Source organism: Mesoplodon bidens (genome assembly GCF_964165515.1).
Source record: "Mesoplodon bidens genome assembly, chromosome: 5".
NCBI lineage: Eukaryota > Metazoa > Chordata > Mammalia > Artiodactyla > Ziphiidae > Mesoplodon > Mesoplodon bidens.
The window spans coordinates 86,571,700-86,599,553 of NC_138161.1; the positions used below are offsets into that span (position 1 = coordinate 86,571,700).

Consider the following 27,854-nt stretch of genomic DNA (forward strand, 5'->3'; position numbering starts at 1 on the left):
TTACTGAAACCCACCATGGTCAAAGTGAATGCTGCTTTTGTGATCTTGGTCAAAGCCTTCTAGTTCTTCCTCCTGTGAGGCTGGGAGGACCCACCTCTTCATTCCTATCTCGGTGATCTCAGGAAGTTTGGTCACGGCACATAACAAGTGTCTAAACCATTGTCCACACTCCCGAAAAGCTGATGGCTGAAAGCTAATATCCAGCTCGGTTAACTCTTTGAGGAGCCACAGGTTTTGGCAGAAGATGGTCCATTCTGCATCACAGATGCTCTCATTATAGCTCAGGTCCAGCTTCCGCAGCGTGGCCAGGTGACCTGTCTGGATTACCGATGCTGAAAAACAAAATCACTCTAAATGCTAAAAGCCAAGGACACTTTCTAGTGTGACCATTTCCCACTTCCAATAACACAACACAGTAGCTCCAGGATTCGTAATGAAAAGACTGATACTTAGTAATGAAATGTTATTAGCTAGCAGTTTTATTCAGGGCATCTGAAATTACTCTAGTAACAAATTTCCTCTCTGCATTTCATGTATAGCTTGAAAATGGATTTTTCTTTCTCTTTCCAAATCCCATGCCAAAGAGTGTCTTTTTTTGTCGAGTTCCTGCTCTCTGCTCCACTGGAGTCCCAACTCTTACTGCAGACTTTCTCTAATTAAAGGTGAAGAGTGATGGCTCACTGGCTTTAACTCAGGACCATTTCTGAATAGTTTTCTTGCTGTTTAATGCTGTTTAATTATTCATTGCTTATTCATTGTTCATTCAACAGTTATTTAATTGAGCACTTTCCATGGGCAAAATATGCTTGGATAATTTCTAATTCATGGGTCAATTAGAGACTTTAATACATGGATCAAGTTTTCCTTTGAATAGCACATATCACAGTACTACCCATAATGGCTCTCAATAAATAACAGTTAATGATGAAGCTAAGAAAAGGAACTAGGAGAGACAGCCAAAGCAGACAGGACATGCTTCCCTTTTCAGCCAAAAACAGGAATGGATTACAGAGATGAGATGTGTAGAATCTCAGAGTTGGAAGGGACCTTGAAGGGCTCCTCATTCAACCTGATGGATGATCAGAGAGAAATCCCTCTCACAGCTTCTCTACTGGGGACCAGCCCAACTCTGCCTGAAGTCCCTCTTCAGGTTGCCCCAACAGAGGGAAGCAACTCTCAGTGGGAGGAAGCCATGCCTCTAGGCCCTATCTGACTTTCCCCACTGCCCACCTCAGCCTGCTGGGAACTTCAGTTCCTTCCTTGTGCCAACCATGCAATGTTGGACAACAGTCAGGTCCCCTCAAATGTTCCCCCTATAGGCCTAAACATGCCCTGGTCCTTCAATCGTTCCTCACACATCATGGCTTCCACACCAAGTGGGATGCTCCATCCCCATCATTTTCATCATCCCAGTCAGGACACTCAAGAGCTGCATTTGGTCCCTAGGTGTTCATGTTGATCGTGTCCCTTCCTATCTTTCTGTCTCGGAACATTACTCACCATGTTCTCAAGACCTAGCTAAGAGTTAAAGATAATGTGCATGCTTTTTCCCTTTAGAAAATTTTCTATTACAGACATTTTCAAACATATAAAAAGTAGATGGAATAGGAGTGAGAACTCCCATGTTCCCATCAATCAGCTTCAACGCTATTTTCATTACACTGATCTTGGCTCATCCAGTCCCTTTCCCCTACTTTTTGTTTGTTTGTTTTTTAGTATTTTAAAGCAAATCTCAGACATTGTTTTACCTTTCCTATACCATTTGAATTTTCCAATGATGTGAGTACTCCATTTATTATATTTTAGTATGTTATATGCGTTATATATTTTTAAATCTGGGTAATAGTATCATGGGTCATGAAAATACTATTTTTGTAGCTTACTATATGAAGAAAACCAATGCTGTTATTTACAAAAGAATAAAACACAAACTACTAGGGATTAACAAATTCTTAAAGTTTCTATTAGAAATAATCAAAACAGTTAAGTGGCAATGCTTAAAGCCACACACAGCAATACTTGTCATTGACTAAAAATTGAAAGAACAAAAAATAGCCTTGACAAAATGTAAAAGTATAAATTTGACCTGAGGAAGAAAACCTGGTAGTAAAAATTAAGAAACAATATATAATGGCTGGAGCTATGATTAATAAAATATGATGCAGACCAAAAACATTAAAAATTGAAGAAGCAAATTTTAATAACTTTAAATGAAATAATTTAAATATGTTTAGTGGTGTCCAGTTCAGGAAAACAAAACAAACCAAAGGCTTATTTTTTTAGAAGATTGATAATATTGATAAACCTCTTGTGGTAATCAGAATTCTAAGGTGACCCCAAGATTTCCACCCTAATTCCTAGGACTGTGTATATGATGGATTCCCATGATTGGGTTATATTACATGGCACACCTGAGTTTAAGAAACGCAGACCCAAGAGAGGTTAACCTACTCACAGGAGCCCTTTAAAAGCAGAGAATTTTCTCAGCAGGTGGTTGAAGAGGAAGGAGGTCACAGAAGAAGTAGTCAGAGTGATTAGCAGACATTAACAGGATTATAAGAAAACAACTTTATTTCCATAAATTTGACCTAAGTAAAATGGGCCATTCCTTGGAAGACACAAAGTGCCAAAACTCAAGAAGAAAAAGATAACCTGAATGGTGCTATATCTATTTTTTGAACTGGATTTGTAATTTAAAACTTCTCACAAAGAAAACTCCAAGTTTAGACAGGTTCAGTGGTCAATTCTATGAAGTTTCAAGTTAATGAAAAAATAATACCAAGTCTACAAAATCTTTCCAGGAAATAGAAGAGGCAGGAACACTTGCCAACTCATTTTCTGAGATCATTATTACCCTGATACCAAAGCCAGAAAAAGATATTACAAAAAAAACTATTAGGCAATTATCTCTCATGAACATAGCCACAAACATCCTCAACAAAATATCTTCAATTCATTATAAGAAATCTAGCCAGATTAGGATTCCTTTACCTGATAAAGGGCACATCTACAAAACACAAACAAAAACCTATAGCTAACATTATACTTAATGGGAAAGACTGAGTGCTTTTCCCCCAATATTGAGAACAAGGCAGGGATGTCTGCTCTCACCTCATTCAACATCTACTGGAAATCCTAGCCAGTTAAATAACCAAGAAAAAGAAATAAAAGGTATAGAGACTAGACAGGATGAAATAAAGCTGACTCTAATTATAGATGACATGATTGCCTATGTAGAAAATCCTACAGCAGCTACCAAAAATCTCATAGTACTAATAGATGAGTTTAGCAAGGTCTCAGTATAAAATGTCAATATACGAAAATCAATTGTATTTCTACATACTAGCAATGACCAATTGGGAATCAAAATTTAGAAACCAGTACCGTTTATAATAGCACCAAAAAATTAAATACTTAGATATAAATTTAACAAAGTATATGTAGGATCTGCATTGTAGAAACTACAAAACACCAATGAAATAAATCAAAGAGGACCTAAATAAAAAGAGAAATATACTGTGTTCATGGATGGGAGTGCTCAATATAGTTAAGATGTCATTTCTCCCTGAATTTACCTATAGATCCAATGCAATCCCAATCAAAATTCCAAAGCATCAGCTGATGCTAAAATTTATATGGAAGTGTCAAGGAACTAGAATAACCAAAATGATTTTGAAAAAGAAGAACAAAGTCAGAATGCCCATGCTACCTGATTTCAAGGCTTACTATAAAGCTATAGTAATCAAGACACTATGGTATCAGTAAAAGAATAGATGCATAGACCAATGGAACAGAACAGACCAAAAATAGACCCTCACAAACTGGTCAATTGATTTCTGACAAAAATGCAAAGGCGATTCAATGAGTCTTTTCAACTAATGGTGCTTGAATAGTTGAGCTGTCATATGCCAAAATATTTTCAGCTCATATTTCACACCTTGTACAAAAATACTCAAAATGGATAATAAGTCAAAATGTAAAATGTAAATGTAAACCCTTTAGAAGAAAATCTAGGAAAATCCTTGAGAACTTGGGTTTTGCAAAAAGTTCTAAGATGCAACACAGAAAGCCCTACCCATCAAATTAGCAAATAGATAAATAGATCTTTATCAAAACTGAAAGTCTTGGGACTTCCCTGGTGGTCCAGCGGTTAAGACTCCACACTCCCAATGCAGTGGGCCAGGTTTGATCCCTGGTCAGGGAACTAGATCCCGCATGCCACACTAAAAGCTCCCTCATGCTGCAACGAAGGTCCCGCATGCTGCAACTAAAACCCGGCACAGCCAAATAAATAAATATTTAAAAAAAAAAAAAAAACTGAAAGTCGTGCTATGCAAAAGACACTGTTAAGGGGATGAGAAGACAAGTTACAGACTGAGAGAAAATATTTGCAAGTTATAGATCTGATAAAAGACGTATCCAGAAAATCTAAAGAACTCTCATTAAGAAGAAAACAAACTATCCAGTTTTTTAAATTAGGCAAAAGATTAGAACAGACACTGCACCAAGGAATATATACAGTTTACAGATAAACACAGATAAACACATAAAAATATGCTCACCATCATTAGTTATTAGGGAAATGCAAAATAAAATCACAATGATTTGTCCACATCTTCCAATTACAGTGTTTGGCCATAACACTTGTTTTGAAAACACATATTTGTTCCAACTAGATTGAAATATCAGAGAACAGTGTGAGCATAACACAAATTTCTTGTTTGCTTATGCATAATTTACCACAGGAAACAGTAAGTGAACACAGAAAACTGCACCCAGCTGAGCCAAGGTGGGTATAGGCATAAACAAAATCCACACATGCACACACCTCTCAAGGACAAGAAGCCTCACCCATCCACATCCAGTGTTCCAACTTTCTATTCTACATCAGGTAATCCTCCTTCTTCCACCACCATATCTATGTCTATCTCCTTTTTATCTTCTTCTTTTTTTTTTTTAATGTTTGGCCGCACCTTGTGGCTTGTGGGATCTTAGTTCCCCAACCAGGGGTCGAACCCTCGACCCCGGGAGTGAAAGTGTGGAGTCCTAACCACTGAACCGCCAGGGAAATTCCTCCATCTCCTTTTATGAAACACTTTCCACTGTCTTTTTGGTTTTAGAATTGCCCTTATCTGATTTAACCAGCTCTCTCCTAAGCAGATGTCAGGGAGCAGGGAAGCTGCACAGAGGGCTTAGCTCCAGGCCTCGCTGCCTTCTCCACCTCCCTTGCCCTGGAGCGGCAGGGCAGGCACGCTGGGCTCTGAGTGCCAGGACTGCTTTGGATGGAACCAGTAGGTAAAACCCAGAAGAGCCACGTCCTCTGTCACCAGGGAACAGCTGCTCAGCCTCAGCACCCGAAGGGACGTTGAAAGCTTTAGCGTTTCCAGGAACAGCTTTAGGTTGCTGCCAACACACTTATTCCAAGAAAGGCTGACTATTTCCAGAGCAGGGAGGTGAACGGAGACTTCAGCTGAAATTGACAGTGATAAGAATAGCAATAATTTAGGTTTCCTTAGAGGTCATAAGTCTTGAATTTGAGGAACCTAGGCTAGGGCAACATTACTATCAGTGAGGTTAAGACAGTTGTAGAGACCGTTTCTCCTGCCTGAAATTCATGGCCTCAATTTAGGTTGTCTACTTTTATTTGGGAGAAATGTTGGAAACTTTAGAAAAGTAAAACTTGATTAAATGGGGACTTCCCTGGTGGCGCAGTGGTTAAGAGTCTGTCTGCCAATGCAAGGGACATGGGTTTGAGCCCTGGTCCAGAAAGATCCCACATGCCGCGGAGCAACTGGGCCCGTGAGCCACAACTACTGAGCCTGTGCTCTAGAGTCCGCAAGCCACAACTACTGAGCCCCCGTGCCACAACTACTGAAGCCTGTGCACCTAGAGCCCATGCTCCGCAACAAGAGAAGCCACTGCGATGAGAAGCCCGCATACTGCAACTAAGAGTAGTCCCAGCTCACTGCAACTAGAGAAAGCCCACGTGCAGCAATGAAGACCCAACGCAGCCAATAAATAAATAAATAAATAAATAATTTAAAAACTTGATTAAATGGAATTCACTATTGACTGGGATTTCTTTCCTTCACTTCACATTTAAGAGGGAGAAAGAGATGAACAGTTTTCACAGCTAGTCATGATTTCCAGAGTGTGTCCTGGTTTTACATGTCCTGGTCGCTGTTGAAATTCAGAGGCAAGGCCAAACCTCCCTAGAACTCTGAAACACCAAAATGTATTTGTGTTTACTTAACTGCAGTTAACAGAGACAAAGAAGGGAAATAGTGTATATTGGAAAGATTTTTAAAGGAAATTCAAAGATTTTCTGCTTAGTTCTCGGTTTTGCCTAACATTAAAATTAACCAGAGGGCTTCCCTGGTGGCTCAGTGGTTGAGAGTCCGCCTGCTGATGCAGGGGACACGGGTTCGTGCCCCGGTCCGGGAAGATCCCACATGCCGCGGAGTGGCTGGGCCCGTGAGCCATGGCCACTGAGCCTGTGCATCCGGAGCCTGTGCTCCGCAATGGGAGAGGCCACAACAGTGAGAGGTCCGTGTACTGCAAAAAAAAAAAAAAAAAAAAAAAAAAAAATTAACCAGAGCAACTTATCCACGAGGTATAGCCATTAATTACATTTTAAACTATTCTGCCTTCTTTCTAAAAAATAATATACATTTGAGGGGTAGATATATATTCCTTTTTATAATATCTAACAAGAGCACACTCCCACTCCTATGGTACAGAGACCTATCAATAAGAAATGGAACTTTCTTTTCTCAAAGTGATGCAGAGAAATATGTATTTACTTGATTTACTTCTTTTTTTTATTGTTGATTTACTTCTTAATTCAAATTGAATTAAACAGGTCTCCCTCGACTTATGGTGGGGTTACGTCCCAATAAGTTGAAAATATATTAAGTAAAAAATGAATGTAGGGCTTCCCTGGTGGCGCAGCGGTTGAGAGTCTGCCTGCCGATGCAGGGGACACGGGTTCGTGCCCCGGTCCGGGAAGATCCCACATGCCGCAGAGTGGCTAGGCCCGTGAGCCATGGCCACTGAGCCTGCGCGTCCGGAGCCTGTGCTCCGCAACGGAAGAGGCCACAACAGTGAGAGGCCCGCGTACCGCAAAAAAAAAAAAAAAAAAAAAAAATGAATGTAATACACCTAACCTTCTGACCATCATAACTTTGCCTAGCCTACTTAAACATGCTCAGAACATTTATATTAGCCCATGGTTGGGTAAAATCATCTAACACAAAGCCTGTTTTATACTAAAATGTTGAATATCTCATGTAATTTATTGAATACCATACTGAAAGTGGAAAACAGAGTGGTTGTCTGGGTACAGAGTGATTGTTAAGTTTACCCTCGTGATGGCATGAGTATTGCACCACGTACATATTACTAGGCCAGGAGAAGATCAAAATTCAAAATTCTAAGTACGTTTTCTACTGAATGTGTATAGCTTTTACACCACCTTAAAGTCGAAAAGTGTGAAGTCAAACCGTTGTAAGTCAGGGACTGTCTAAAGATTTATGTCAGATGATGTAATTTTGTGTAATATCTATTTGATTATGATCCATTGATTGTGTAGCTATAATTGAAAAGAGTTGTGCCTTCTGATGGCAGAAGACACAAAGTTAAAAACAAAATTTTCTTTAAAAATATTCAACATTTTCCATCTAGGAAGTATATTTATGAAATCTCATGTTGTCCCCAAATTTATTTTTTTGTGAAATTTTCCTAACATTAGTCTGAGCAGTGGAATGTGGGGTATGTGTGTGTGTTTACCTAGCCATTTTGGGGATTATAGCCCCCTTTGAGAAATTTGTTTGTCTGTCTGTATGTCTGTCTATCTATCTACTAACCTGCCTCTCTACTTACTGACTTACTTAACTAATACCGAAAATGTGCTTTGAAGGATGCAGTGAAGAATAAACACAATCCCTGCCCTCAAGAGGGTAACAATCTGGGAGAAGTATCAACATTATAAAACCACACAAGTAAATACATAACTATAAATTCTGATAAAGGCTATAAGGAAGATACAGGGACTTTTAATTCAGAGAGGGGCTGTCTTAAAAGGGGACATTTACACTGAGACCTGCAATCAGAGCTCCCCAGGAAAGACTAGGGGGTAGGGAATTCTAGAGAACAGGAAGGTCAAAGGCAGGAGAGAACTCGGTGATATGAAGGAACAGAAAGAAGCCAACTGAGGCTGGGTTCGGGGAGCAAGGGGGAGAGCTGCCAGGGGGCCTGTTAGATCACATGAAGGAATCTGGATTTTACCAGAGGTTCTCCAGGCAACCGCTGGCTTTTACAATAAAATTTACTTTTTTTTTTTTTTGGCTACACCGTGTGGTATGTGGGATCTCAGTTCCCCGACCAGGGATGGAACCTGCACCCCTGCAGTGCAAGTACGGAGTCTTAACCACTGGAGCGCCAGGGAAGTCCCAAAATTTACTTTTTAAGTAAAATTTATAGACACTCTCCCCATAATAATATTAACAATTGGCATTTATTGAGCATTTACTATGAGCCAGGCACATTTCCAAGAACTTCACATGTAATAACCCATTTAATTCTTACAACCCTATGAGATATGATCCTATTATTCCATTTACAGACAAGGAAACTGAAGCACAGAGTTGTTAAGTACCTCAGGTCATGAGAGCCAGAGCCAGGATTTGCTTTCAGATGTCTGATCCCAGGTGCTTTGGAGCCAGAAAAATGTACCATATGTTCCCCACCAACAAAAGAATTGGAATCAGTTTTAGGGAGTTCACAGCCCCCTGCCCAGGCATAACTATAGACTGACTCTCTTAAGGAAGGAGCCGTGGACCTCAGGTTAAGAAGCATACATATCCTGCTACTTTTCCCCATCCAGACACGTGGCCAATGAGATGAGCAGTGCTGGGGGAAGGCTGGGAGCAGTACATGACAAGGACCAAGACCCTGTGGGTCGAACAGTATACTTGGGCTGAAAAGGAGAGCAGGAGTACCCTAAATAGAGAGTTCTTAGAATTTGGGATAAATTATATGTACTTATTTTTATTAACAGATATTAATAAATAACTACTTGTTATTTTTTATTAATAGAATGCCTTTATTTCATTAAAATAGCCCTGTTGGGTCCATAGGACAATTCATTTTTAAGGGAGTATCAACAGACATAACCCTTGAGGGAAGGTCAGAGAGAAGGGCTCTGTTTTCACTGTTACCCAGGAAGCACCAGAATCCAACCGCACTAGTCTTGTGCATGTGTACAAAACAGAATTAACCTAACAGGCCTGAGACCACTATCCCTACAAAGTCCTGCTGGCAAGGTTGGCCCTTGGCTGACATCTGGAAACTTGGAATTTGGAAGTGTTGTCACCATTCCCTAACTTATAAGGGTGGTTTGTTGTGCCTACAGTGTTTGTGTACAAATAAGATGATTTATGCTGAACACTAGCTTTCCTTCTGTGAGTCTGGAATTTTGGTATGTACTTCGTAGAGGGTGCCTGCATGACCAAGCCCCACTAAAAACCCTGGACTTGAAGGGTCAGGCGAGCCTTCTCAGGAAACATTTCAGACCATGTCTTCACAACGTGCTGCAGGAACGGAGCGCATCCTTGTGACTCTGCTGGGAAAGGAATCTTGGAAGCTTGGGCCTGGTTTCCTCTGGACTCTGCCCCATGCATGTTTCCCTTTGCTGATTTTGCCTTGTATCCCTTTGTTGTAATAAATCTCAGCGGTGAGATCTGTGAGTCTCTCCAGTGGATCACTGAAGCTGGAGGTGGTTGAGGACCCCTGGAACCATGTGCTTAAAGTGTTGGATGCCTGCGTGGTATATTTGGGAAAATTGGGCAAAGTCCCTTTGCGTCAAAATGTCTCCCTCTACTCGCTGACAGTGCCCTTGCCCCAGCATAGGCAGAAATGTCAGATTTAGTAAATCCCTGATGTAGGCCAGGCTATATCCATGGTCTTCAGGCACGCCAAGATTCCTGAGAGAGGACAACAAACCCTGTTGGGACTAGGTGCTAGGCAGCCAGCTAGGATCACACACTAGTAAATGCCTCCCTTTCCAGTAATTCCAAATTATACTGTACAAGTTACCAGGAATGTGAGCCTTCAGAGTTGGTTATACAGCCGTCCCTCCGTATCTACAGGGGCATTGTTTCCAGGACACCCTGCAGACACCAAAATCCATGGAAGCTCAGGTCCCTTATATAAAATGGCACAGTATTTGCGTATAACCTATGCACATCCTCCCATATACTTTAAATCAACTCTAGATTACTTATAATACCTATTACAATGTAAATGCTATCTGTGTAAATGGTCGCCTGAATGAGACAAATTCAAGTTTTGCTTTTTGGAACTTTCCGGAAATTTTTTTCCGAATATTTTCAATTTGCTGTCAGTTGAATCCACGGATTTGGAACCCATGGTTACAAAGGGCCAACTGTGTACACTTTAAATTTTAAATGTTAAATTTACAATGCCAGAAATCATTCATGTGGCTTTGAAAGTCACTTTCAAGAAAGCATATTTCCTGAAAGAAAGACAAATTAATACTTTACGTTGCCTACAGCTGAGCCTTGGAATGAAATTCATTTGTAGGCAAAGAGAGGCCTCCCCTCTCAGATGTTATGTTACCAGTGCCTGCAGGGATTTGGGGAATGCTCTTACCCAAAGCAGTAAAAGTCTCACTTTCCAAAGCACAGTTGTTGAGTAACAATGACTTCAATGCTGGTAAAAATCGGAGCCTGCTGAGTAGGTTTTCAGAAGAGCTGCCCATCTTTCTGTTGGCAGATAAATCCAATTCTTGAAAACTCTAGAGAAAAGGGATAACCTGGGCTATTAAAACATCAACAGTGACATGTTTTAGGCAGCATCTCACAAAGGGTCTTCTGGGTGTTAGGGTCCCACAGTCTGCACAGGCTCCGGACGCGCAGGCTCAGCGGCCATGGCTCACGGGCCCAGCCGCTCCACGGCATGTGGGATCTTCCCGGACCGGGGCACAGACCCGCGTCCCCTGCATCGGCAGGCGGACTCTCAACCACTGCGCCACCAGGGAAGCCCCCACTGTCTTCTTGATCAGCAAGCACAGCTCTTCCCTCTCTGACTCCTGCCCTGCCTTACACACAATTACACACCACATACACACCAGCCATTCTTCCCAATGTGCAGCTTGGGCTCTTCTCCAAGCCTCTCTCAAGGCTAGAAGTTAAGAGCAAAGACTTTGGAGACAGAACTGGTGGTTCTAATCCTGGATTTGCTACTAAAGAACTGTGTGGTTTCGGACAAGTTACTTAACTTCTCTGAACCTCAGTTTTCTCAATAAGAATAACAATACTACTTCACAGAGGCAATGGGAAGATAAAACGACTTGGTATGTGTAAAGTGCCTGGTACAGTGCCTGGCACACACTAAATGCTCAATTAATGTTTAATACGATCATTCTTTTCTCAGAATAGAAGTCAGAAGTACTAGAAAGGTAATGAAATCAAGAAATCAGAACAGATATCTGTGGCTAACAGCACCAGAGTGGGGTCCTGAAGGCCCTTGCTGTGCCAGGAGTTACCCCTGCTTCGCTATCTTTCTGCTGCTTTTCCTGCTTCCAGACCTTTGCCCTAGTTCTTTCCAATGTGGCAAATGCAGTATCCTGGGATCTCTGTGGGGCTGGCTCACCTCCTCAGAATCTTCCAGGGCCACCAAACCCACAGTAACCCTTTGGTCACTATTACATCTCCCTATTTTCTTTTCCTCCCAGCACCCCCGTTACGTGATTTGTTTGTGTTTGTGTTTGTCTTCTGCCCTCCCTCCCCAAAGGTGAGCTCTGTGTGTAGGGGCTGCTTCGTGCCCAGTGTGTGCCTCAGAGCCTGGAAACCAGAAGCACAAATGTTAGTGGAAGGAGGGAAGGACAGGAGAAAGGAAGGGGAAGGGAAGGGAAAAGGGCAGGTACTTGCTGTGGTGTCTCCCTCTTCTAACGCCCCCAGCACCTTGTACTTCACCACGTATTTGGTTTATTGCTGCCCCCACCAGCCTGAAGCTCCTGCCTGTGAATTTCCCTCAGCCCACAGAACAGTGCCTCGAACAATTAGATGATCCATCAAACGTTGTTGGCTAAATGACCTGTAATTCCATTCCTTTGGAGCTATCGAGAATGATCAGATCAAAGAATGTTCAATTCTTTAACATCATAAGGTATAAACGGGATGTATTTTCAATTCCATCTTTTCAAAATTAAGCAGGAGAACAATGCAATTCACTACAGTTATTAAATAACCATTACCTTTCTGGGGCCATTTACCCGTGTTGGTGGCTGCAGATCTAGATAAGAGAGGCTAATCCCTCTGTTGTACTAGCGTTAACAATTCAGATCCTCTAGCACTTTAATCCTCCTCTGAGCAATAAGATGAGACAGGACGTTCGTGTTATTCAGTTGTAACAGGGAAATTCCTTATTTGGAATCTGGTGGATTGGTAATTCAGGAGTGTCTCCACAGGTAGGACATTCATAAGAAAAGGGGATGGTGACACTTCACAGTCTCCACCTGGAGCCCCAAAAGGGATTGTTTACTACTTTAAAATCTTCATGAAAGCCTTGAACTCTTCTCATTTTCCCCAATTGAGGGATAAGAGTCTAAGAAATAACTTAGCAGGGCTAAAAATCAATATTAGACCTAAAGACCTATTGTACTGTTTTTCTCCCCCAACTGTACTAAAAACAACAACAAAAAATTCTTTTTCTCGTTCCTTATTGATTGATTCATTCGATCAATCACATTCTCAACAAGCATTTACTGGCTGCCAACTATGTGCCAGACCCTGTGCATGAGCAACAGAGAGATACTGAAAAAAAAAACAAAACAAAACCCATCCCTACGCAGGACGAGCCCATAGCACGGAGGGAGGGCAGAGCATGGCTGGTGTGCATGAGCGTCAGCACACGTGCTGTGGCTGGAGTAGTCAATGGGGGGAAGGAATAGAGAATGCAGTCAGAGTGACAGAGGAGCAGGAAAACCATCTGGACTCTTGTAATAATCTAGGCATGAGGTGACAGCGGGCTGGACCGGGGTAGTAGAGGTCTAGATGGTAAGCCATGGTCAGAGTCTGGATGCATTCTGAGGGTTTATTGGGGCTGCAGGTGGAATAAAACCCTTGATCTCAAGAGTGTGCTTGCTGTTTGTTAGGGGAAACTGCACTTATACATTACAGGACTATGTCTGTGGTAGGAAAGTAAGCGTAGTGACCTCAAGTTGTAATGTACAGTTGTTATGCACCGTCCCACTGACTTTCTGTAACTTCATTTGTATCTAAGTGCCTCGGCTTCACTTGATTAGCAAGAAAGACTCAACACCCTTCGTTTTGGCTTTCCTTCTACATCCCTATTTGTAACACACTTTGTAACAGTAACAGATCCATTTCTAAACAGCCACATAAATTCAAAAATTTTCTCCCTCAAGCGCCACATCTATCCTTTACAGATGTGTGTAGGAGGAGTTTAGATTCACTAACAATTACTGGGTGCTTAATATTTGCCAAATACTATATTGGGGCATTCACAAAACTTTTATGATGTGATCCTTCTGGTAACTTCATAAACGGCACATCTCAAATTCGCCAGGTTTGCAAGCACATGGCAAGGCTCCAAGAGTCCTCGGCTCTGCAGTACCTGCTCAGCCACACCATGTCGTCGGCCGGCAGCGAGCACTGGTGAAGATCCAGCCCCTCCAGATGCTCAAGCATGGCCAGCCCCGGGGAGTCTTCATCTCCTTGTTGCAGGAAAGGTCTAGTGTCCTCAGCTCACACAAGTATCTAAAAGCAGCACCTACAAAGAAGGTCAGAACCCCATTCTGACATATTACAAGGTGGTCGGCAGGAGAGGGGGCAGGTGTGGAGAAGGGAGACTGAGACAATACGTACACTATTTGACAAAAGCCCAGACAGTAGGATAACGGTCCACTTTGTACCATCTACCCCTTTGGACCTGACAATGGCTTCAAATACACACTCCCTGTGATCTGCATTGATCGTCAATGGTTTTGATCAAAATCTTTCAACCAATGAAGCTTCCCCTACTATCCTTGAGCACTGGTGCTGACATAGCATTCTAGACTTATTCAAACTGCCAGGGAGAAGGATTTTACAGGCTCTAGAAGTTGAAGGGATAAATACACATTTCATTTCCTATTCTTTAATGTGGATACTCCATAGCAGAGTAAATTTTAACTACAGATGTCACTGAAGCTGTTCTTTTTATCAGTACCAATTCCTTCCTACTACTAAGCATAAAATAATGCTGGCATTTTCAAAAGTAAGAGAAAAATGGACAGCTTTAGTAGCACACTTATTTTGCACAGTGTCTCTCTCAGACCTATAATATCCTGGCCTTTTCAGAGTCAGCCGTTTTCAAAGATTATTTTTGTAATCATGAAGGTACATGCTCACTGTAAAAGACTTAGAAAATCAATACAACATGAAGAAGATTTAAATCACCCATTATCTTATTCCCCAACATAACCACTGTTGATGTTTTGTTGTATTTCCTAACAGCTTAAAAATTCCATATAGTATAAAGTTATATAGAAACTTTAGCCATTCCTAACTCACCCAGTAGGTTTTTTTTTTTTTTTTTTTTTTTGCAGTACGCAGGCCTCTCACTGTTGTGGCCTCTCCTGTTGCGGAGCACAGGCTCCGGACGCGCAGGCTCAGCGGCCATGGCTCACGGGCCCAGCCGCTCCACAGCATGTGGGATCTTCCCGGTCCGGGGCACGAACCCGTGTTCCCTGCATCGGCAGGCGGACTCTCAAACACTGTGCCACCAGGGAAGCCCTCACCCAGTAGTTTGACACTCTTTTGTGATAATCCACATGAATGTAACTTCAAGACTTTCAGATTTAAGGTACTTTTTAATCCCTGAACAATACTGTTGAGACTGCCACCGATGTTTCTGTTAATAGAAAGATCAAGTACTTCAAGGTTTTGCAGCCTAAGTAGCAACTGACCTGGAAGGAAGGAAATCCAAAGGACAACTCAGTAAAGATGCAGGGTGTGAAAGTTGGGGCAGGTAGGAGGGAGGTACATCTTCATATGACCTGGGATATAGTGAACCACTCTTTCAATTCAGGGTGAGAGAAAACACAGCTAACGTTGATTTCCAAGCTGTCCAATCATGGGTGCCTTCACATTTTTTCCTGGGAAGGACTCTTCCAAATTCCACTTACCCACAAACGCCCCATCTTCTGACGTGAGGGCATAGTCCACAAGCTCAGGCATTTGTATCTTGTTCCCTTCTCAGAATGTCTGGAGGATCAGAGGCAAGTTTCCTCCCACTTTACTGGACAAATTCAACTCAAGTTCAGGCAGTGCTTTAAGTGCTTCTCCTGTTACAAAATGGCCCAAAGATCAGGTTGATCGCTAATCCGCATAGCAGGGAATTCATTTCAAAATCAATACAGCCATTGTTTAAGGAGTATTGAAGCCGGGCCAGCTACTGGTTAGATGCCAGGGAACAGGGAGGAGAAAAGGACCCAGTTCTTACCTACTCCCAGCACGGTGAGCTTCTATATGTACAGGCACAGCAAGTCTAGTCCCTCCAGAATTCTGAAGCCATGCTGGTAAGTAAACATTGTGTTAAAAAAAAAAAAAATCCACCTGTTAGTAGGGGTGGTTTTACCGAATTGTTTTTATGGTAGTAAATATACTTTGGCCAGAGGAAGATTGGCCAGAGGTAGAAGCAAAGCAGGGCACTGGCCACCACAGAGGAAAAGCTCACTTTGACATCAAGAATATCACATACAACTGATCCAACCACTGCAGGGAGGAACCAGTAAGAGAGCATCGGGCACTAGCGTCTCATAACAGTGATGCAGCCTTGGGGTGGAGGAGGATGCAGTGAGGGGGGTGAAACTTGACATTTCTGATACCATTTCACACAGGGAACATCTGAGGGCTACAGAGTGGAAGCTGGGAGAGAACAGGGGAAGTGTGGGGAGATCAGCCCTTAGGAATAATTTTCACTGCTCTGGGGGTAGAACAGAATGGTGAGCCACACACATGACAAATGTGCTTTCTCAATGTCTGGAGTCAATTTTAGCACCAGTTAAGAGTGCTGGAAGGTCCACTGTGTCCAGAAGCCTCTCTTCCACCATCCACTACTGGGCTGGAACTTCTGCCACTTGTTATTTATTGCATGGTTTAAGGTTTTTGGAGTCTAGGAGCCCCAGGTTAAAATGCAAATTCTCCAGGAGTTATAATATCATAAGCCAGGAATAAACAGGTGTCATTTTGTATGCCATTGCCAGTCAAAGGGGCGTGGATATGTATCGCCCTGAGGCATCCCCCAGGATCAGGGAGAAAGAGTACCTGATTGTCTGCAGTGCATATGGTACTGGAGGGCCTAGGCATTTGCAATCCTGCACTAAGCAATTGTAACAGGTGTAATAATGTTGAAATGCCTCCTGATTTATGTTTTCTTATCAGTAAACCATTTATTCTCCTTATACTCCATCTGCCATTAAGGCTAAGCAGAGTATGGATGATAAGATAGCCCCTCCTGGTGGAGAGGATGCAGAAGTCCTTCCAGAGAGGATAAAATCTTGGGGAGAGGGGAAAGGACACAAAACATTAGTGACAAGGGTGCAGACTCTCTCCTGGACCAGATGAGTTTAGAGTGGGCCCCAGGGCAGAAATTCTACTTCCTGGTTTCTTAAGGATGGTGGATCATGAAAAAGATTAGATTAGTCATAGAAAATAATCTATACTTCTTTTCATGACTGAGTAACAGTATGTTAAATTTGAGACCCTGGTACACGATAACCAGCTGCTAACCAGTGGGGCTATATTGATCATGAAAAACCACAGAAAGGTAATTTTGGATGAGGGAATAGGGAAAGAAAGAATTATCGATTATTGAGTTCCTACTATGTGTCAAGCACGTAGTAGGTACTTTTCAGAAATTATTTAATGCTCACAATAATTTTTTTTGAGTTGGATATCACCCCTTTTCAGAGATAATAAAACTGAGGCTCAGAAAGTTAAGTATTTTGTCCATGGTCACAAAGAGAATCAGAAGTGGGACTAGGATTTGAAAGGACCTGGCCAGCTCTGAGATGTATAACGTTCTTCCTTAGCTATAGGAAGGGTGAACCAGGAAACATCAGCTGGCCCCTATTTTCTAGGGAAGGATTAGTGAGAAGACATTGGCATAAATTTTGTTGCTTTTACAGAAATCTTTGCAGAGATGTAAATGATCAAAATACATGATCGAAATAAGAAACTTCAGACAAAAAGAAGACAGAAAAAGTACTAATTGCATCTAAAACCAGCAAGCATTCTAGATAACCCAGCATTCATAACCCAGTAAAGCAGCTGGGTTAGTAGCATGACAAATTTTATCTTATGGGGCTTCCCTGGTGGCGCAGTGGTTGAGAGTCTGCCTGCCGATGTGGGGAACGCGGGTTCGTGCCCCGGTCCGGGAGGATCCCACGTGCCGCGGAGCCGCTGGGCCCGTGAGCCGTGGCCGCTGAGCCTGCGCGTCCGGAGCCTGTGCTCTGCAGCGGGAGGGGCCACAACAGTGAGAGGCCCGCGTACCGCAAAAAAAAAAAAAAAAAAAAAAAAAAAAAATTATCTTGTGTTCTATGTTATCCAATGTTTGATATACTATAAACTAACTTAATTGAGGTTCTAGTCCTATTTAAATCATTGCTTTTAATTGAAAAATCTTGTTTTGATCATTTTTTTAAAATGGGAATGGGAAAATAGAAGAGAGAAGTACTATTTTGGAATTGGAAAGGAACTTAATTATTATCTATCCCAACTCCTCTAATTTACAGATGAGGTAACAGACCCAAAGTGAGCAAATTTTACAGTTACTACCTCCACTTAAACTCCATGAGAACAGAGGCTTGGTCAGCCTGTTCCCTTCTCTATCCCAGGGCTTAGCACGATGCTAGGTGCAGGTTACACAGCTCCTTAGAAGGTATACAAGTGCTCAACACAGCATCACATCATGTACAGTCAGCGCTCTCATCCTCGTGCATGGGCACTTGAGGGGGTGGTGACCCAGATAATTCGCCCCTGAGGGTTTGGGTTGCAAAGATTCTTCCAGGGGATCCATCCCTTAAGGGAAGCATTCATCATACCCAGTGCTCGAACATCATCAGCAGTAAGTCTGCAACTACCCAGCCTCAGGATTTTTAACTTGCTGACAAGATGCATTTGCTGCATGAGTAAATGAAGGGTTCTGCCTATGAAATCATTCCAGGAAATATCCAGTTTTTCCAAGTCTGGGAGAGAAGGCAGCAAAGCAAGTAGAAGTGAACACAAGAAAAAACAGATTTGCACGTGTAATTTGTGATTTGTAGTAAATAGGATCCACTGCCTGTTGCTCTGTAAGAGGATAGAAGGAGTGTGGACTTTTTGACTTGCCACAAAGCAGGGATCTCTCAGCCGCACAACCGGAGACATTGTGACGTTTGCTTTACCTATTTCTTGGGACGTTTTCTATTTCTGCCAAATAACTGCACTCTGAAAATGCAGTGGTGTTTCCATAAGATTTCATAAGAACTCCTTTATTGTAGTGGAAATTGTAATTCTACTGCTAGGACTGTTACTACCACTGTCACTGTAATGTGTAGACGGGTCCTTTTATTTTGCAAAACCCCCTGACACCCGTCACCCTGTCGTCCTATTGGACCCTCAGGCTGAAGGTCTGGGGAATACTCCATTGGCAGGACCGCTGAGACTGAGGGTGCCCGTTACCTTTTCTTTCTTATCTTGATCACCTGGGTGTCACCTTATAAAGTTCCTGTTATACCTACATGGGCCAACATGTGCAGGTTTAGACTGGCACAAACCCTGACTGGAACCTTCTCTGAGTCTCCTCCATTGCTCACGAAAATTGAAGCTACTCTCTGTGAACAAGATTCTCAAAGGTCATCTTTATCTCCTGCAGCAACAAGACTTAAGAGTGGAAATGCCAAAGTCAGGGGGCGAAAGTGTCTTTGCTTGCTTGCTTTTAAACATCTGTCTTGAATGTTAAAATGGCATGTTAAAATGTTAAAGTGGCAGCAATCAGGCGCTGCATGGTGAGCTTCTAGAGTTACAGGCATAGCAATTCCTGACTTTCCACAATTCCGAAGAAATTCTAAAAACATGCTTAGGGGGCAAAAAATATATTTTCTTTCTACTAGCATTCAAAGCACTTTAGCAACTTCATCTTGTTCACCATGATCCTAACTTTATAAAGTATGAAAGCTTATTGAACACATTAAGAAGGAAAAAAACAGGATTCCTGGGGCCTACCCTCAAAGATTTCAATTCGGTGGGTTTGGGTTGGACTCAAGTGCCTGCATTTCCACAAGTTCTGCAAGAGATTCTGACATGTACATAGGCATTTGAGAATCACAGGCATGGTTAGAGCTCCCTCATAAGAGATCTGTCTCAAATATAATGGCATGGATTTTAATTAAAATACTCAAGGACCCCTCACTCAAAACGCAGTTCTTTTGATACCTCTGTTGGTAGCCACACCTAATTTGATTCAAGACTTGATTTAAGGTATCTGAAAAAAGAGCGTTTTTTAAAAAGGTGGTGACAGTGGTGTTGGGAAGATGGTTCTTCACAACCAAACTCCTGCTAGAGTGTCACAAACAGTAGTTGCACTTTTGTGTAAAACGGTGTGAGCAATAATTGCTGGTAGTGATAGTTTTCATTCCACAGATAACAACGAGATGCCCCTTTAAATTCCCAGCAGGGCTCAGTTTTACGGATGAGTTTACATCCTATGCAGGAACAGATGTGTTTCAGGGAGCTAGAGGTAATCAGTAGAGAAGTAAAATTGCTCAGGAAAAACAAACAAACCTCCCTCTTATACTCGGCTCAAATCTTTGAAGCTTGAGGAAGAATCAATTAACTTGTTAAAAAAAAAAATAGTGTTGCAGCTGAGCTTCCTGAGTTGTCTGGGCCACCCTGCAGACCTCGGATTACTAAGTGAGGACCCAGCACTTACCCTGCTCATCCCAGTCCAAAGGCCCTCTGTGCCTCTGCGCAAGGTCAACTCCATACAGACCTGGCTCCCTCACATCCGCTGTTGTTAGTCTACAGTTGTTCAAATCTAGACACTTGCCGGCAGGGTTTTTGCCCAGCTTCTGCAGGAACGGCTCATTTTCCTCCATCCTGGATCTTAATTCCATTTCTGAAGTGATAGTCTTAGCTGTATTATAAAAATAAAGAAAAATTTGCTGTGAATGACAGAGTGTATTAAAGATGCATAATGATCGCCATAAGACAAGTGAGAAGACAGACAACAACCCTGAACTGGTCCCTTGTGAAACCTCACCTCAGAAGGGGACAAAACCTGACCTCTGTTCCTGAGGTCGGTGCTCAGCACTGGCCGCTCCAGTGACCCATTTCCTAGAAAGGAGCCTGAGGAACTCGGTGGCTTTTCTTTTGTGGCCTGACCTGGGCTTCTTGCATGTAGATGGAGCTTTGGTCTTGGACAAAGAGGTAAACTTGTTAGCACAGGGTTTAAGACAGCGCTGCTGGAAGGATGCACAAACATCTTTGGTGAATGCAATCCTGTGGGTATGCCCAGGCACTGGCCTCCTAACCAGACAGGTGAGGGAGGGGAAGCACTGCAGTCACCACTGATGAGCCTCAGGTGGCTAAAGGGAGCGAGTGAAACACTCGCTGCTCATTTCCTAGACCCTTCAATTGACACATCCGGAGAGAGTAGTCCCTGGGAGAGCTTTTGTATTTTCTCAACTCCTGCCAGAGAATACACTCAGAAAGCCTCATGTGTCCTCATTATTAGGGACTTTTTATGTGGCACCCTTACCAAGTTCCACTGTAATAATACCACACTACATGATATCACTACAATTTTTAAAAGTTAAATAAATAAAAACAAAAAGCTATGATTTTATTGAGTGCCTACTATGTACCAGGGCTTTACCTACTGAATATGTCAACATTTAAGACATATGTGAAACACATCATACTTTTGTAAGGAAAAATGAATAGGCATGTATGGACAGTGACTTTAAAGAGGTTTTGTAAGTGAAAAGGCACAGTTTAAAACACACGCAAAGAGTATACTGGAATCCAATAGGAAAGCATAAGTTCTGAGTGTGCAGTAATACTCTACTACCCCTGACAAAACGTATACAACCACATAGCAAAAAAGAAATATATTAGTACCAGTGGAAATGAAAAGATACTGGCCTTACAGTAGTAGTAAATTTAGACTAAAATATTAGCAGGATAATAAAAACTCCCCCTCTCCTCCACAGTGTGTCTGGTGGCTTGCTATTTTTGTTTTGTTTTGTTTTGTTTTCTTGGTGGCTTGCTATTTTTAAGAAAACCACCTACAGGCTGTACATCTTTGTAGGGATGGTTGGTGTTGTCACATTCTACCAGTAGGGGGCAGCATCATCCACCTACCGTTCACCTCTTCATTTTCGTCTTCAATTTTTATTATGGTACATTGGATACAAGGTGTTTTGTTTTGGGTAGGGCTGCCAGATTTAGGAAAAATAAAAATAGCACGTCCGATTAAACTTAAACTTCAGGTAAACAAAGAACCATTGTTTAGTAAAAGTATGTCCCAAATATTGTGTGTATTTTTTCTGGCAACCCTAATTTTGGGTGAGGAGAGTTGTGGATGGAAGATGTGAGTACGGGGCATTTCGTGTAAACTTAATGCAAAGAGTCACAATTACACATAGTTTTGGAAACTGAGACTCAGAGAGACTGTTAAGCAGTAAGCAGCAGAGGCAGAATTTGAACCCAGAGCAATCGGCTCCAAAGCCCATTATGTGCAGCTGCTTTTTAAAATTTTTGTTCTTAAAAAAATTTTCTCTGCATTGTATCTTATTGCTCTCTCTTTTGTTTTTTAGCTTTTTATCTCCATAGGCTCAACCTACAATCATGCTCAAGTTCCAGCCTCACCAAACCTTCTTTTTCTTTGTTTTCTCCTCAAGCCACTGTTTTGTCAATCATTTCCTTTACTGTCAAATGTTTGGAAAGAATGGTTTGTATTTGCTGACCCCACTTCTTCACCACAGTTACCAATTAACCCTCTACATTCTGGTTGCCACACTTAAATTGTTTCTCAGAGGTCACCACCAATGACCTACATGTGGTCAGGCCATTCAAGATGGCTGTTCTCTTGCTCTCTGTCCATTCCCTGTTCCACCAGGCCCTGCTTCACTCACATGACTATCCAATCCTCTTAGTTATAGGGCTTAATCAATAACTGCCTGAGTGTTTGCCCCCTGCCCCTGCTGCTGGTTTCCGTGGTAACTGATGAGCCCACCTGACATCAATTCCCCTATAAATGGTAGCCTCCTTCTCCACCAAGTAGTGGAGGCTGTTGCCATGTCCTGTCTGCTGCCAGCCATCCATGGAAGGAGTGTTGTTCCAGGGCCTTTGTGGAAGATGTCCCTTAACCAATGAGCTTTGATGTCTCTGTTGTTGTCTCCAGGTTTTTCTTTGGTCTCAAGGCTGAGCAGCTACAAGATTTGCAGGCTGGTGGGGTGCGGTCCACCAACCAACCAGTTGACAGATTCAGAAATCTCTTCTCAGACCACAGCCTACTTGGGCGCTCTGTAATATTTATATGATTGGCAAGTCCAAGGCAGCACAACTGGAAAACCTGGTTCAACTCGTGGGTCCATCAGGTAAGCAAGTCACTTAACTTCTCTGAGCCTTGGTTTACTCATCCATAAAATGGAAATTATAATTCCTGCCTGGTTCATTTCTCAGGAACATAGTGATTAAAGTTACTGAGGCCTCCCAGGAAGATGGGACTCTGCAATGCCTTTTACATCAGAGGTACTTTGTAAGCATTTGTTGAATGAACAAATAACTGAGCGAATGAATGAATATTAGTTTTACAGTTCCTCAATAACCAAAATAAATCAAGATGACAAATCTTTATCAAACCACCTAAGTATAAATATGAGTACCAATTTATGAGGCCCCTGGACATCTCCTTACAGACCATATATTTCTTTTTTTTTAATCTATAAAACACTTTCTTCAAAAAATATCTTACGTCACACCTCAATATAAAACAGATGAGTCAGAGTTGCTACAGGTTGGCTGAGGAGGGAGGGCTGGCACTCCGTGGAGGGTGCAAAGTGACCACACATAAGCAGCTCCATGGAGTGACTCGGGGCCTTTTCTGGCGGCTTTACTGCTGAACCGAGCTCTTGCTTCTCCAGGTGATTCTGTGAGCCAAGCAGTATCTTCTCATTAGGTTCTTTTCCAAGCTAAACCTGTAGGGATTTGTTTCCGTTGTTTACAACCAAGAATCCCGATGCTTTCATAAAACATTTTTACATGTTTGTAACATGGGTGATGCTGTACAGGGAACCAAGGTAACAAGTTCCTGTTGCCAAGGAGCTACCTGTCTGATGGAGCAGACAGACAAGAAAGCCACAGAGGATCCAAAGTCCAGTGGGTGCATCTTGGGAAGCTTCCAGGTGAAGGTGGTAGATAAATTGCACCTTAAAGGGTGAGTGAAAGTCAGCCAGGTGGGTGGACATGAGGGAGGGATAAATGGGGGAGGGGTGCAGACGGAGGATGCCACAAGGGAAGGTCTTTCTAGGCACAGGTACCCACTTCAGGGGAATGTGGCCAGTTCAGGAAACAGTCAGTCAGAATGTCAGGAGTAGCAGATGAACATAAGATTGGGGGCAAGGCAGAGGTTGTGAAGAGATATTCAACTGATCACAAATACCTTGAAGACCATGCTTGAGAGTATAGACTTTCTCTTCAAGGCAAGAAAGACTCAGTGAAGGATTTTAAACCCGTGAGAGACACCACAGTATCTGTGGTTTAGAAAGAGCACCCAGTAGCAGTGTGGAGGACAGGCTGGCCACAGAGCAAGACCAGGAGCAGAGAAACCAGGGAGAAAGCTGTGGCAGTGGTCCAGGCAAGAGACAATGAAAGCCAGGACAGCAGCGGAGAGGAGGAATGAGGTCCCAGAGCTGTTTGGAGGACAGAATTCACATGACTCCAGGGGCCACTGGATTTGGGGAGAAATGGAAATGGAGAAGCCACGCATGGTGTTGCCCAGCTGGGATAACCAGCTGACTGGTCTTGCACGGTTAATTTAATCATGGTTATGGGTATCCATTAACCATGTTCCTGAAGCTCCAAATCATACTTTAGAACAAATATCAACAACTTTCTGATTGCCCTCTTTTAAAGGAAGACTTCTTAATTTTCTACTTCCAAAAATGCATTCAATCTGCTTACAGGTAAAATGATATTGTTGGTATTTGGTGCAAATAATCTGACGGACATGAGGGTAAGTATAAATGAAACAAGATTGGCCATGGATTGGTAATTGTTAGAGGGAGGTGGTCATGGGGACTCATACTGTTCTCTCTTCTTTTGTATATGTTTGCATAAAAAGTTTAAAGTGTTTTAAAAATACATTTAATCTAATAATATAGTGACGGCATTGTATACGACACATAACTTTAGAGAGAGATTTGGCAATACTTTCATAACCCTTGTATTTGTAATCTCTGTTCTGGGAATTTGTGCTAGTTGCTGAAACAGAGTAAAGCAGAAAATAGGGGAGAGGGAAAGCCAAAGATATTCACTAAAGGGCAGAAAAGGAACTTAAGTAATTATGGCATAGGCATGTAATGGAATATTATGCCACTGTCAAAATTGGGCATATGAACATTATGTAACAATATGAGAACGGAGCAGTATAATAATATGTCTCAGGGGCTTCCCTGGTGGCGCAGTGGTTGAGAGTCTGCCTGCCGATGCAGGGGACACGGGTTCGTGCCCCGGTCCGGGAGGATCCCACATGCCGCGGAGCGGCTGGGCCCATGAGCCATGGCCGCTGAGCCTGCGCGTCCGGAGCCTGTGCTCCGCAACGGGAGAGGCCACAACAGTGAGAGGCCCGCGTACCGCAAAAAAAAAAAAACAACAAAACTAATATGTCTCAGTAGGATCACAGCTCCGTGTAAGATCAAGCGGGCTTTATAAGCTCTTATAACTGTACAAAGTACGTCCGTTTGGCCTCAGCTACCTCTCTGACTGGTCTACTACTCTCATCCACTCTCCATCTCTCATCCTGCTTTAGCATGCCTAACCTCCTGGCTTGCTCTCAAGCACTCCAGGCTCACTCCCATCTTGGGCCTTTGCATTCACACATCCCTTTGCCTGGAAAACTACTCCCACAAATACCTGTGTAGCTGGCTTCATTCATTCTACGTGGCTGACTTTCAGATCTCAGCTCAAATGCCACCAAATCAGAGACTCCTTCCTTCCAACCACATCTAAAATAGCACCCCCAGCCCATCATTCTCTGTCTCCTCAGCCTGTTTTGTCTTCATATGACTTATCACACTGAAATTATATCTGCTTTTGGTTCTTTACGTACGCAAATGTTCTCTTTTTCATGGCTGTACTGCTAGTAACAGTGACTGGCACATAGCAGATACTCAGTGTTTGACTGGTTGGTTGACCATAAATGCATGTATATGAATAAAAGGCTGAAAAGAATCTTGAAGAAATGACCATTTGTGTTAGAATGAAAGGAAATAGGGTATTTTTCTCTAAACCTTTCTGCAACATATTACTTTTGATAATTTAAAAGGAAAGTGAGGGGAATTCCCTGGCGGCCCAGTGGTTAGGACTCCACGCTTCCACTGCTGGGAGCCTGGGTTCAGTCCCTGGTTGGGGTCCCACAAGCTGTGTGGCATGGCCGAAACAAAAAAGTAAAATGAGCAAATTGTTTAAAGCATTTAACAAAATAAATGTTTAGAACAGACTCATCATACTAGGTTTTGGTGTCTCGTCGCTGGGTCGAAAATCAGTTGTTTTAAGGTCATTGCTCTCTTTTCTGTTTTCAGCCTTGGGGGACCTGAATTTTGACCCCCTGATGCATTTGTTGACAAATGAAGTCTGGGGTTTAGTTTCTCCATCTGAGGAACTCTTGTTCCCTGTTTGACTCACGGACAATTTGAAGGGGGTCTTTCTCAATAAGCCATCTTCCTGTGGTTTTCTGTTTTCTAGGATTTCAGAAGAAAACAAGAGTCTGTCAAGCCTGTGTGAAATCCTAACTTCCCTACACCTGTTTTTATTTCCCCCTTACTTTCTGTTTTTGTTGCTGGCAGTGTTTAACATAAAAATAAGAATGATGCAACCCAGGATCCTGGAACTAACAGGTGGTAGCAGATACAAATCCAAAGCAAATTTGAGTTTTAAACTTTGCCCTATTTTATTGTGAGATACAATTCATTAAACACCACTTTGGCAAGCGCATTAAATGTGTCAATACTTTTTAAATTTCAACAGTCAATTAAAGTTCCCTTCCGGGAGAGAGAGCGTCAGAGCACTCGGCATGCCTCTGAGCTGTCTGGCCCTTTGAGAAACTGTCGCCCAGAGGAGACTGCCTCCAGGGACCCCAGTCGCATCTCTTGGCTTACCGTTTCTTTTTCTCTTGGCATTCTCACCTTCTCTACTGCAGCCCTTCACCCACACCCCATGAAAACACATTGGCAGTAAAGAATTAATTCACTCCATAAACAGAACTCACTGTTCTCGATGCTAAGAGATTCAGTGATAAACAAGACATAGCTCATGTCACTGAAGTCTTAACCTGGTGGAAAGATGGTTACACTGGAGCAAGGGCTGTCAGGGAGGAGAGACCCACGTAGTCAGGGAACCCACAGTTGGATCAAGCCTGTCTTGGAGCACAGCCTTTGAATGATGAGTGGCATGGCCTGGGTTTTGAAGAACTGAGATAGCTAAAAAGAGGAGAGAGAGGGAAGTGTCCCAGGCAGACAAATCAGGCTCAGAAACTTCCAGGTATGAAGATCTAAAGGAGCCTGAGGTTGCCTCTAGGAGTGAATTCTGGTTTGCCTGGAGCAAGAATGGAGGATGGAGGTTAGGGGTAGTTCTGGTATGATTTGAGGCTCAAGATTCATAAGGGTCAATCTATGAATCCCTCCGGGGATTTGCTTACATTTTAAGGGAGGGTTCAAGAATTAAAGGGATAAAACTATAAATGGAATTTTAGATTCTGTTAATAAAATCTGGTTTCTATCCTTAGGCTAGGGCCTAATAGGTATTCTTAAAGTTACAATGTTCATGGCTTCCTCCCTATAAAATAGGTCTTACAATGTTCCAGAATGGTTCAAGAAACGTTTTGCACAAGAGGATCCTCAAAATGACTTTGCAAAGCCCACCTCCATGCTTGGGGGATGGAATGTTCCATATACCTGGAGTACTATTTTAGAAGTCATAACTGGGCATCCTTTTTTTTTTTCTCCAAACTAGAAGCAGGATCCGGCCCACCAGGTTTACGCAGGAACAGACAGCAATGGAACCAGACAGGTGTCCCAGCCACAGCCCCATAGCTGACCGAGCCTCAGTAGGTTGGGTGGGAAAGAGAGACCTTCAGCTTGTGAATCCAGCCACAACCTGCTGCCCTAACTGCCCCATCCTGATTCCACCATCACCCCGGGGGTGCTTTTACTTTCACTGGTCCCCTGGCTCCCACCCAAGACTTACCTCTATGGTCACTTTCACTCATTTTCACCTTTGGGAGGTTTATACACTGCTATTCTTTGGAGAGCCATCACAGTAAATGCTTTTACTCCCCACCCCCCCAGTTGCTGTGACTCCATCTCCCACATCTTAAGAAAACACTGCTGGATGGTGCTCCAGGATGTGGTAATTTCCCCAAGTGAAACCCCACGCAGCTGGTGAGGCCCCGCTGGTTTCTCTGTGCAGATGAGTACACCACAGAGCAGGATGGGAAAGACCAGGGAGCCAGGGAAGGTCAGAAAGCACACAGGACTCGAGTGATCGGAAGAGGAAACAAAATAC

The 27,854-nt window shown here is 42.7% G+C and overlaps 1 protein-coding gene across 1 annotated transcript; it reads right to left on the reverse strand.

Moving 5' to 3' along the window:
* On the reverse strand, positions 1–27,603 carry LRRC31 (leucine rich repeat containing 31; the record flags this gene model as incomplete). Its single annotated transcript, XM_081235198.1, is given in 12 exon segments — positions 1–332; positions 5,303–5,470; positions 10,672–10,810; positions 10,813–10,834; positions 13,660–13,756; positions 13,759–13,815; positions 14,825–14,992; positions 15,212–15,281; positions 15,285–15,370; positions 18,131–18,298; positions 20,059–20,202; positions 27,537–27,603. Coding segments are annotated over 12 exon segments (1,473 nt in total). The 5' UTR covers positions 27,559–27,603.
* Positions 27,604–27,854: the final 251 nt, after the last annotated feature.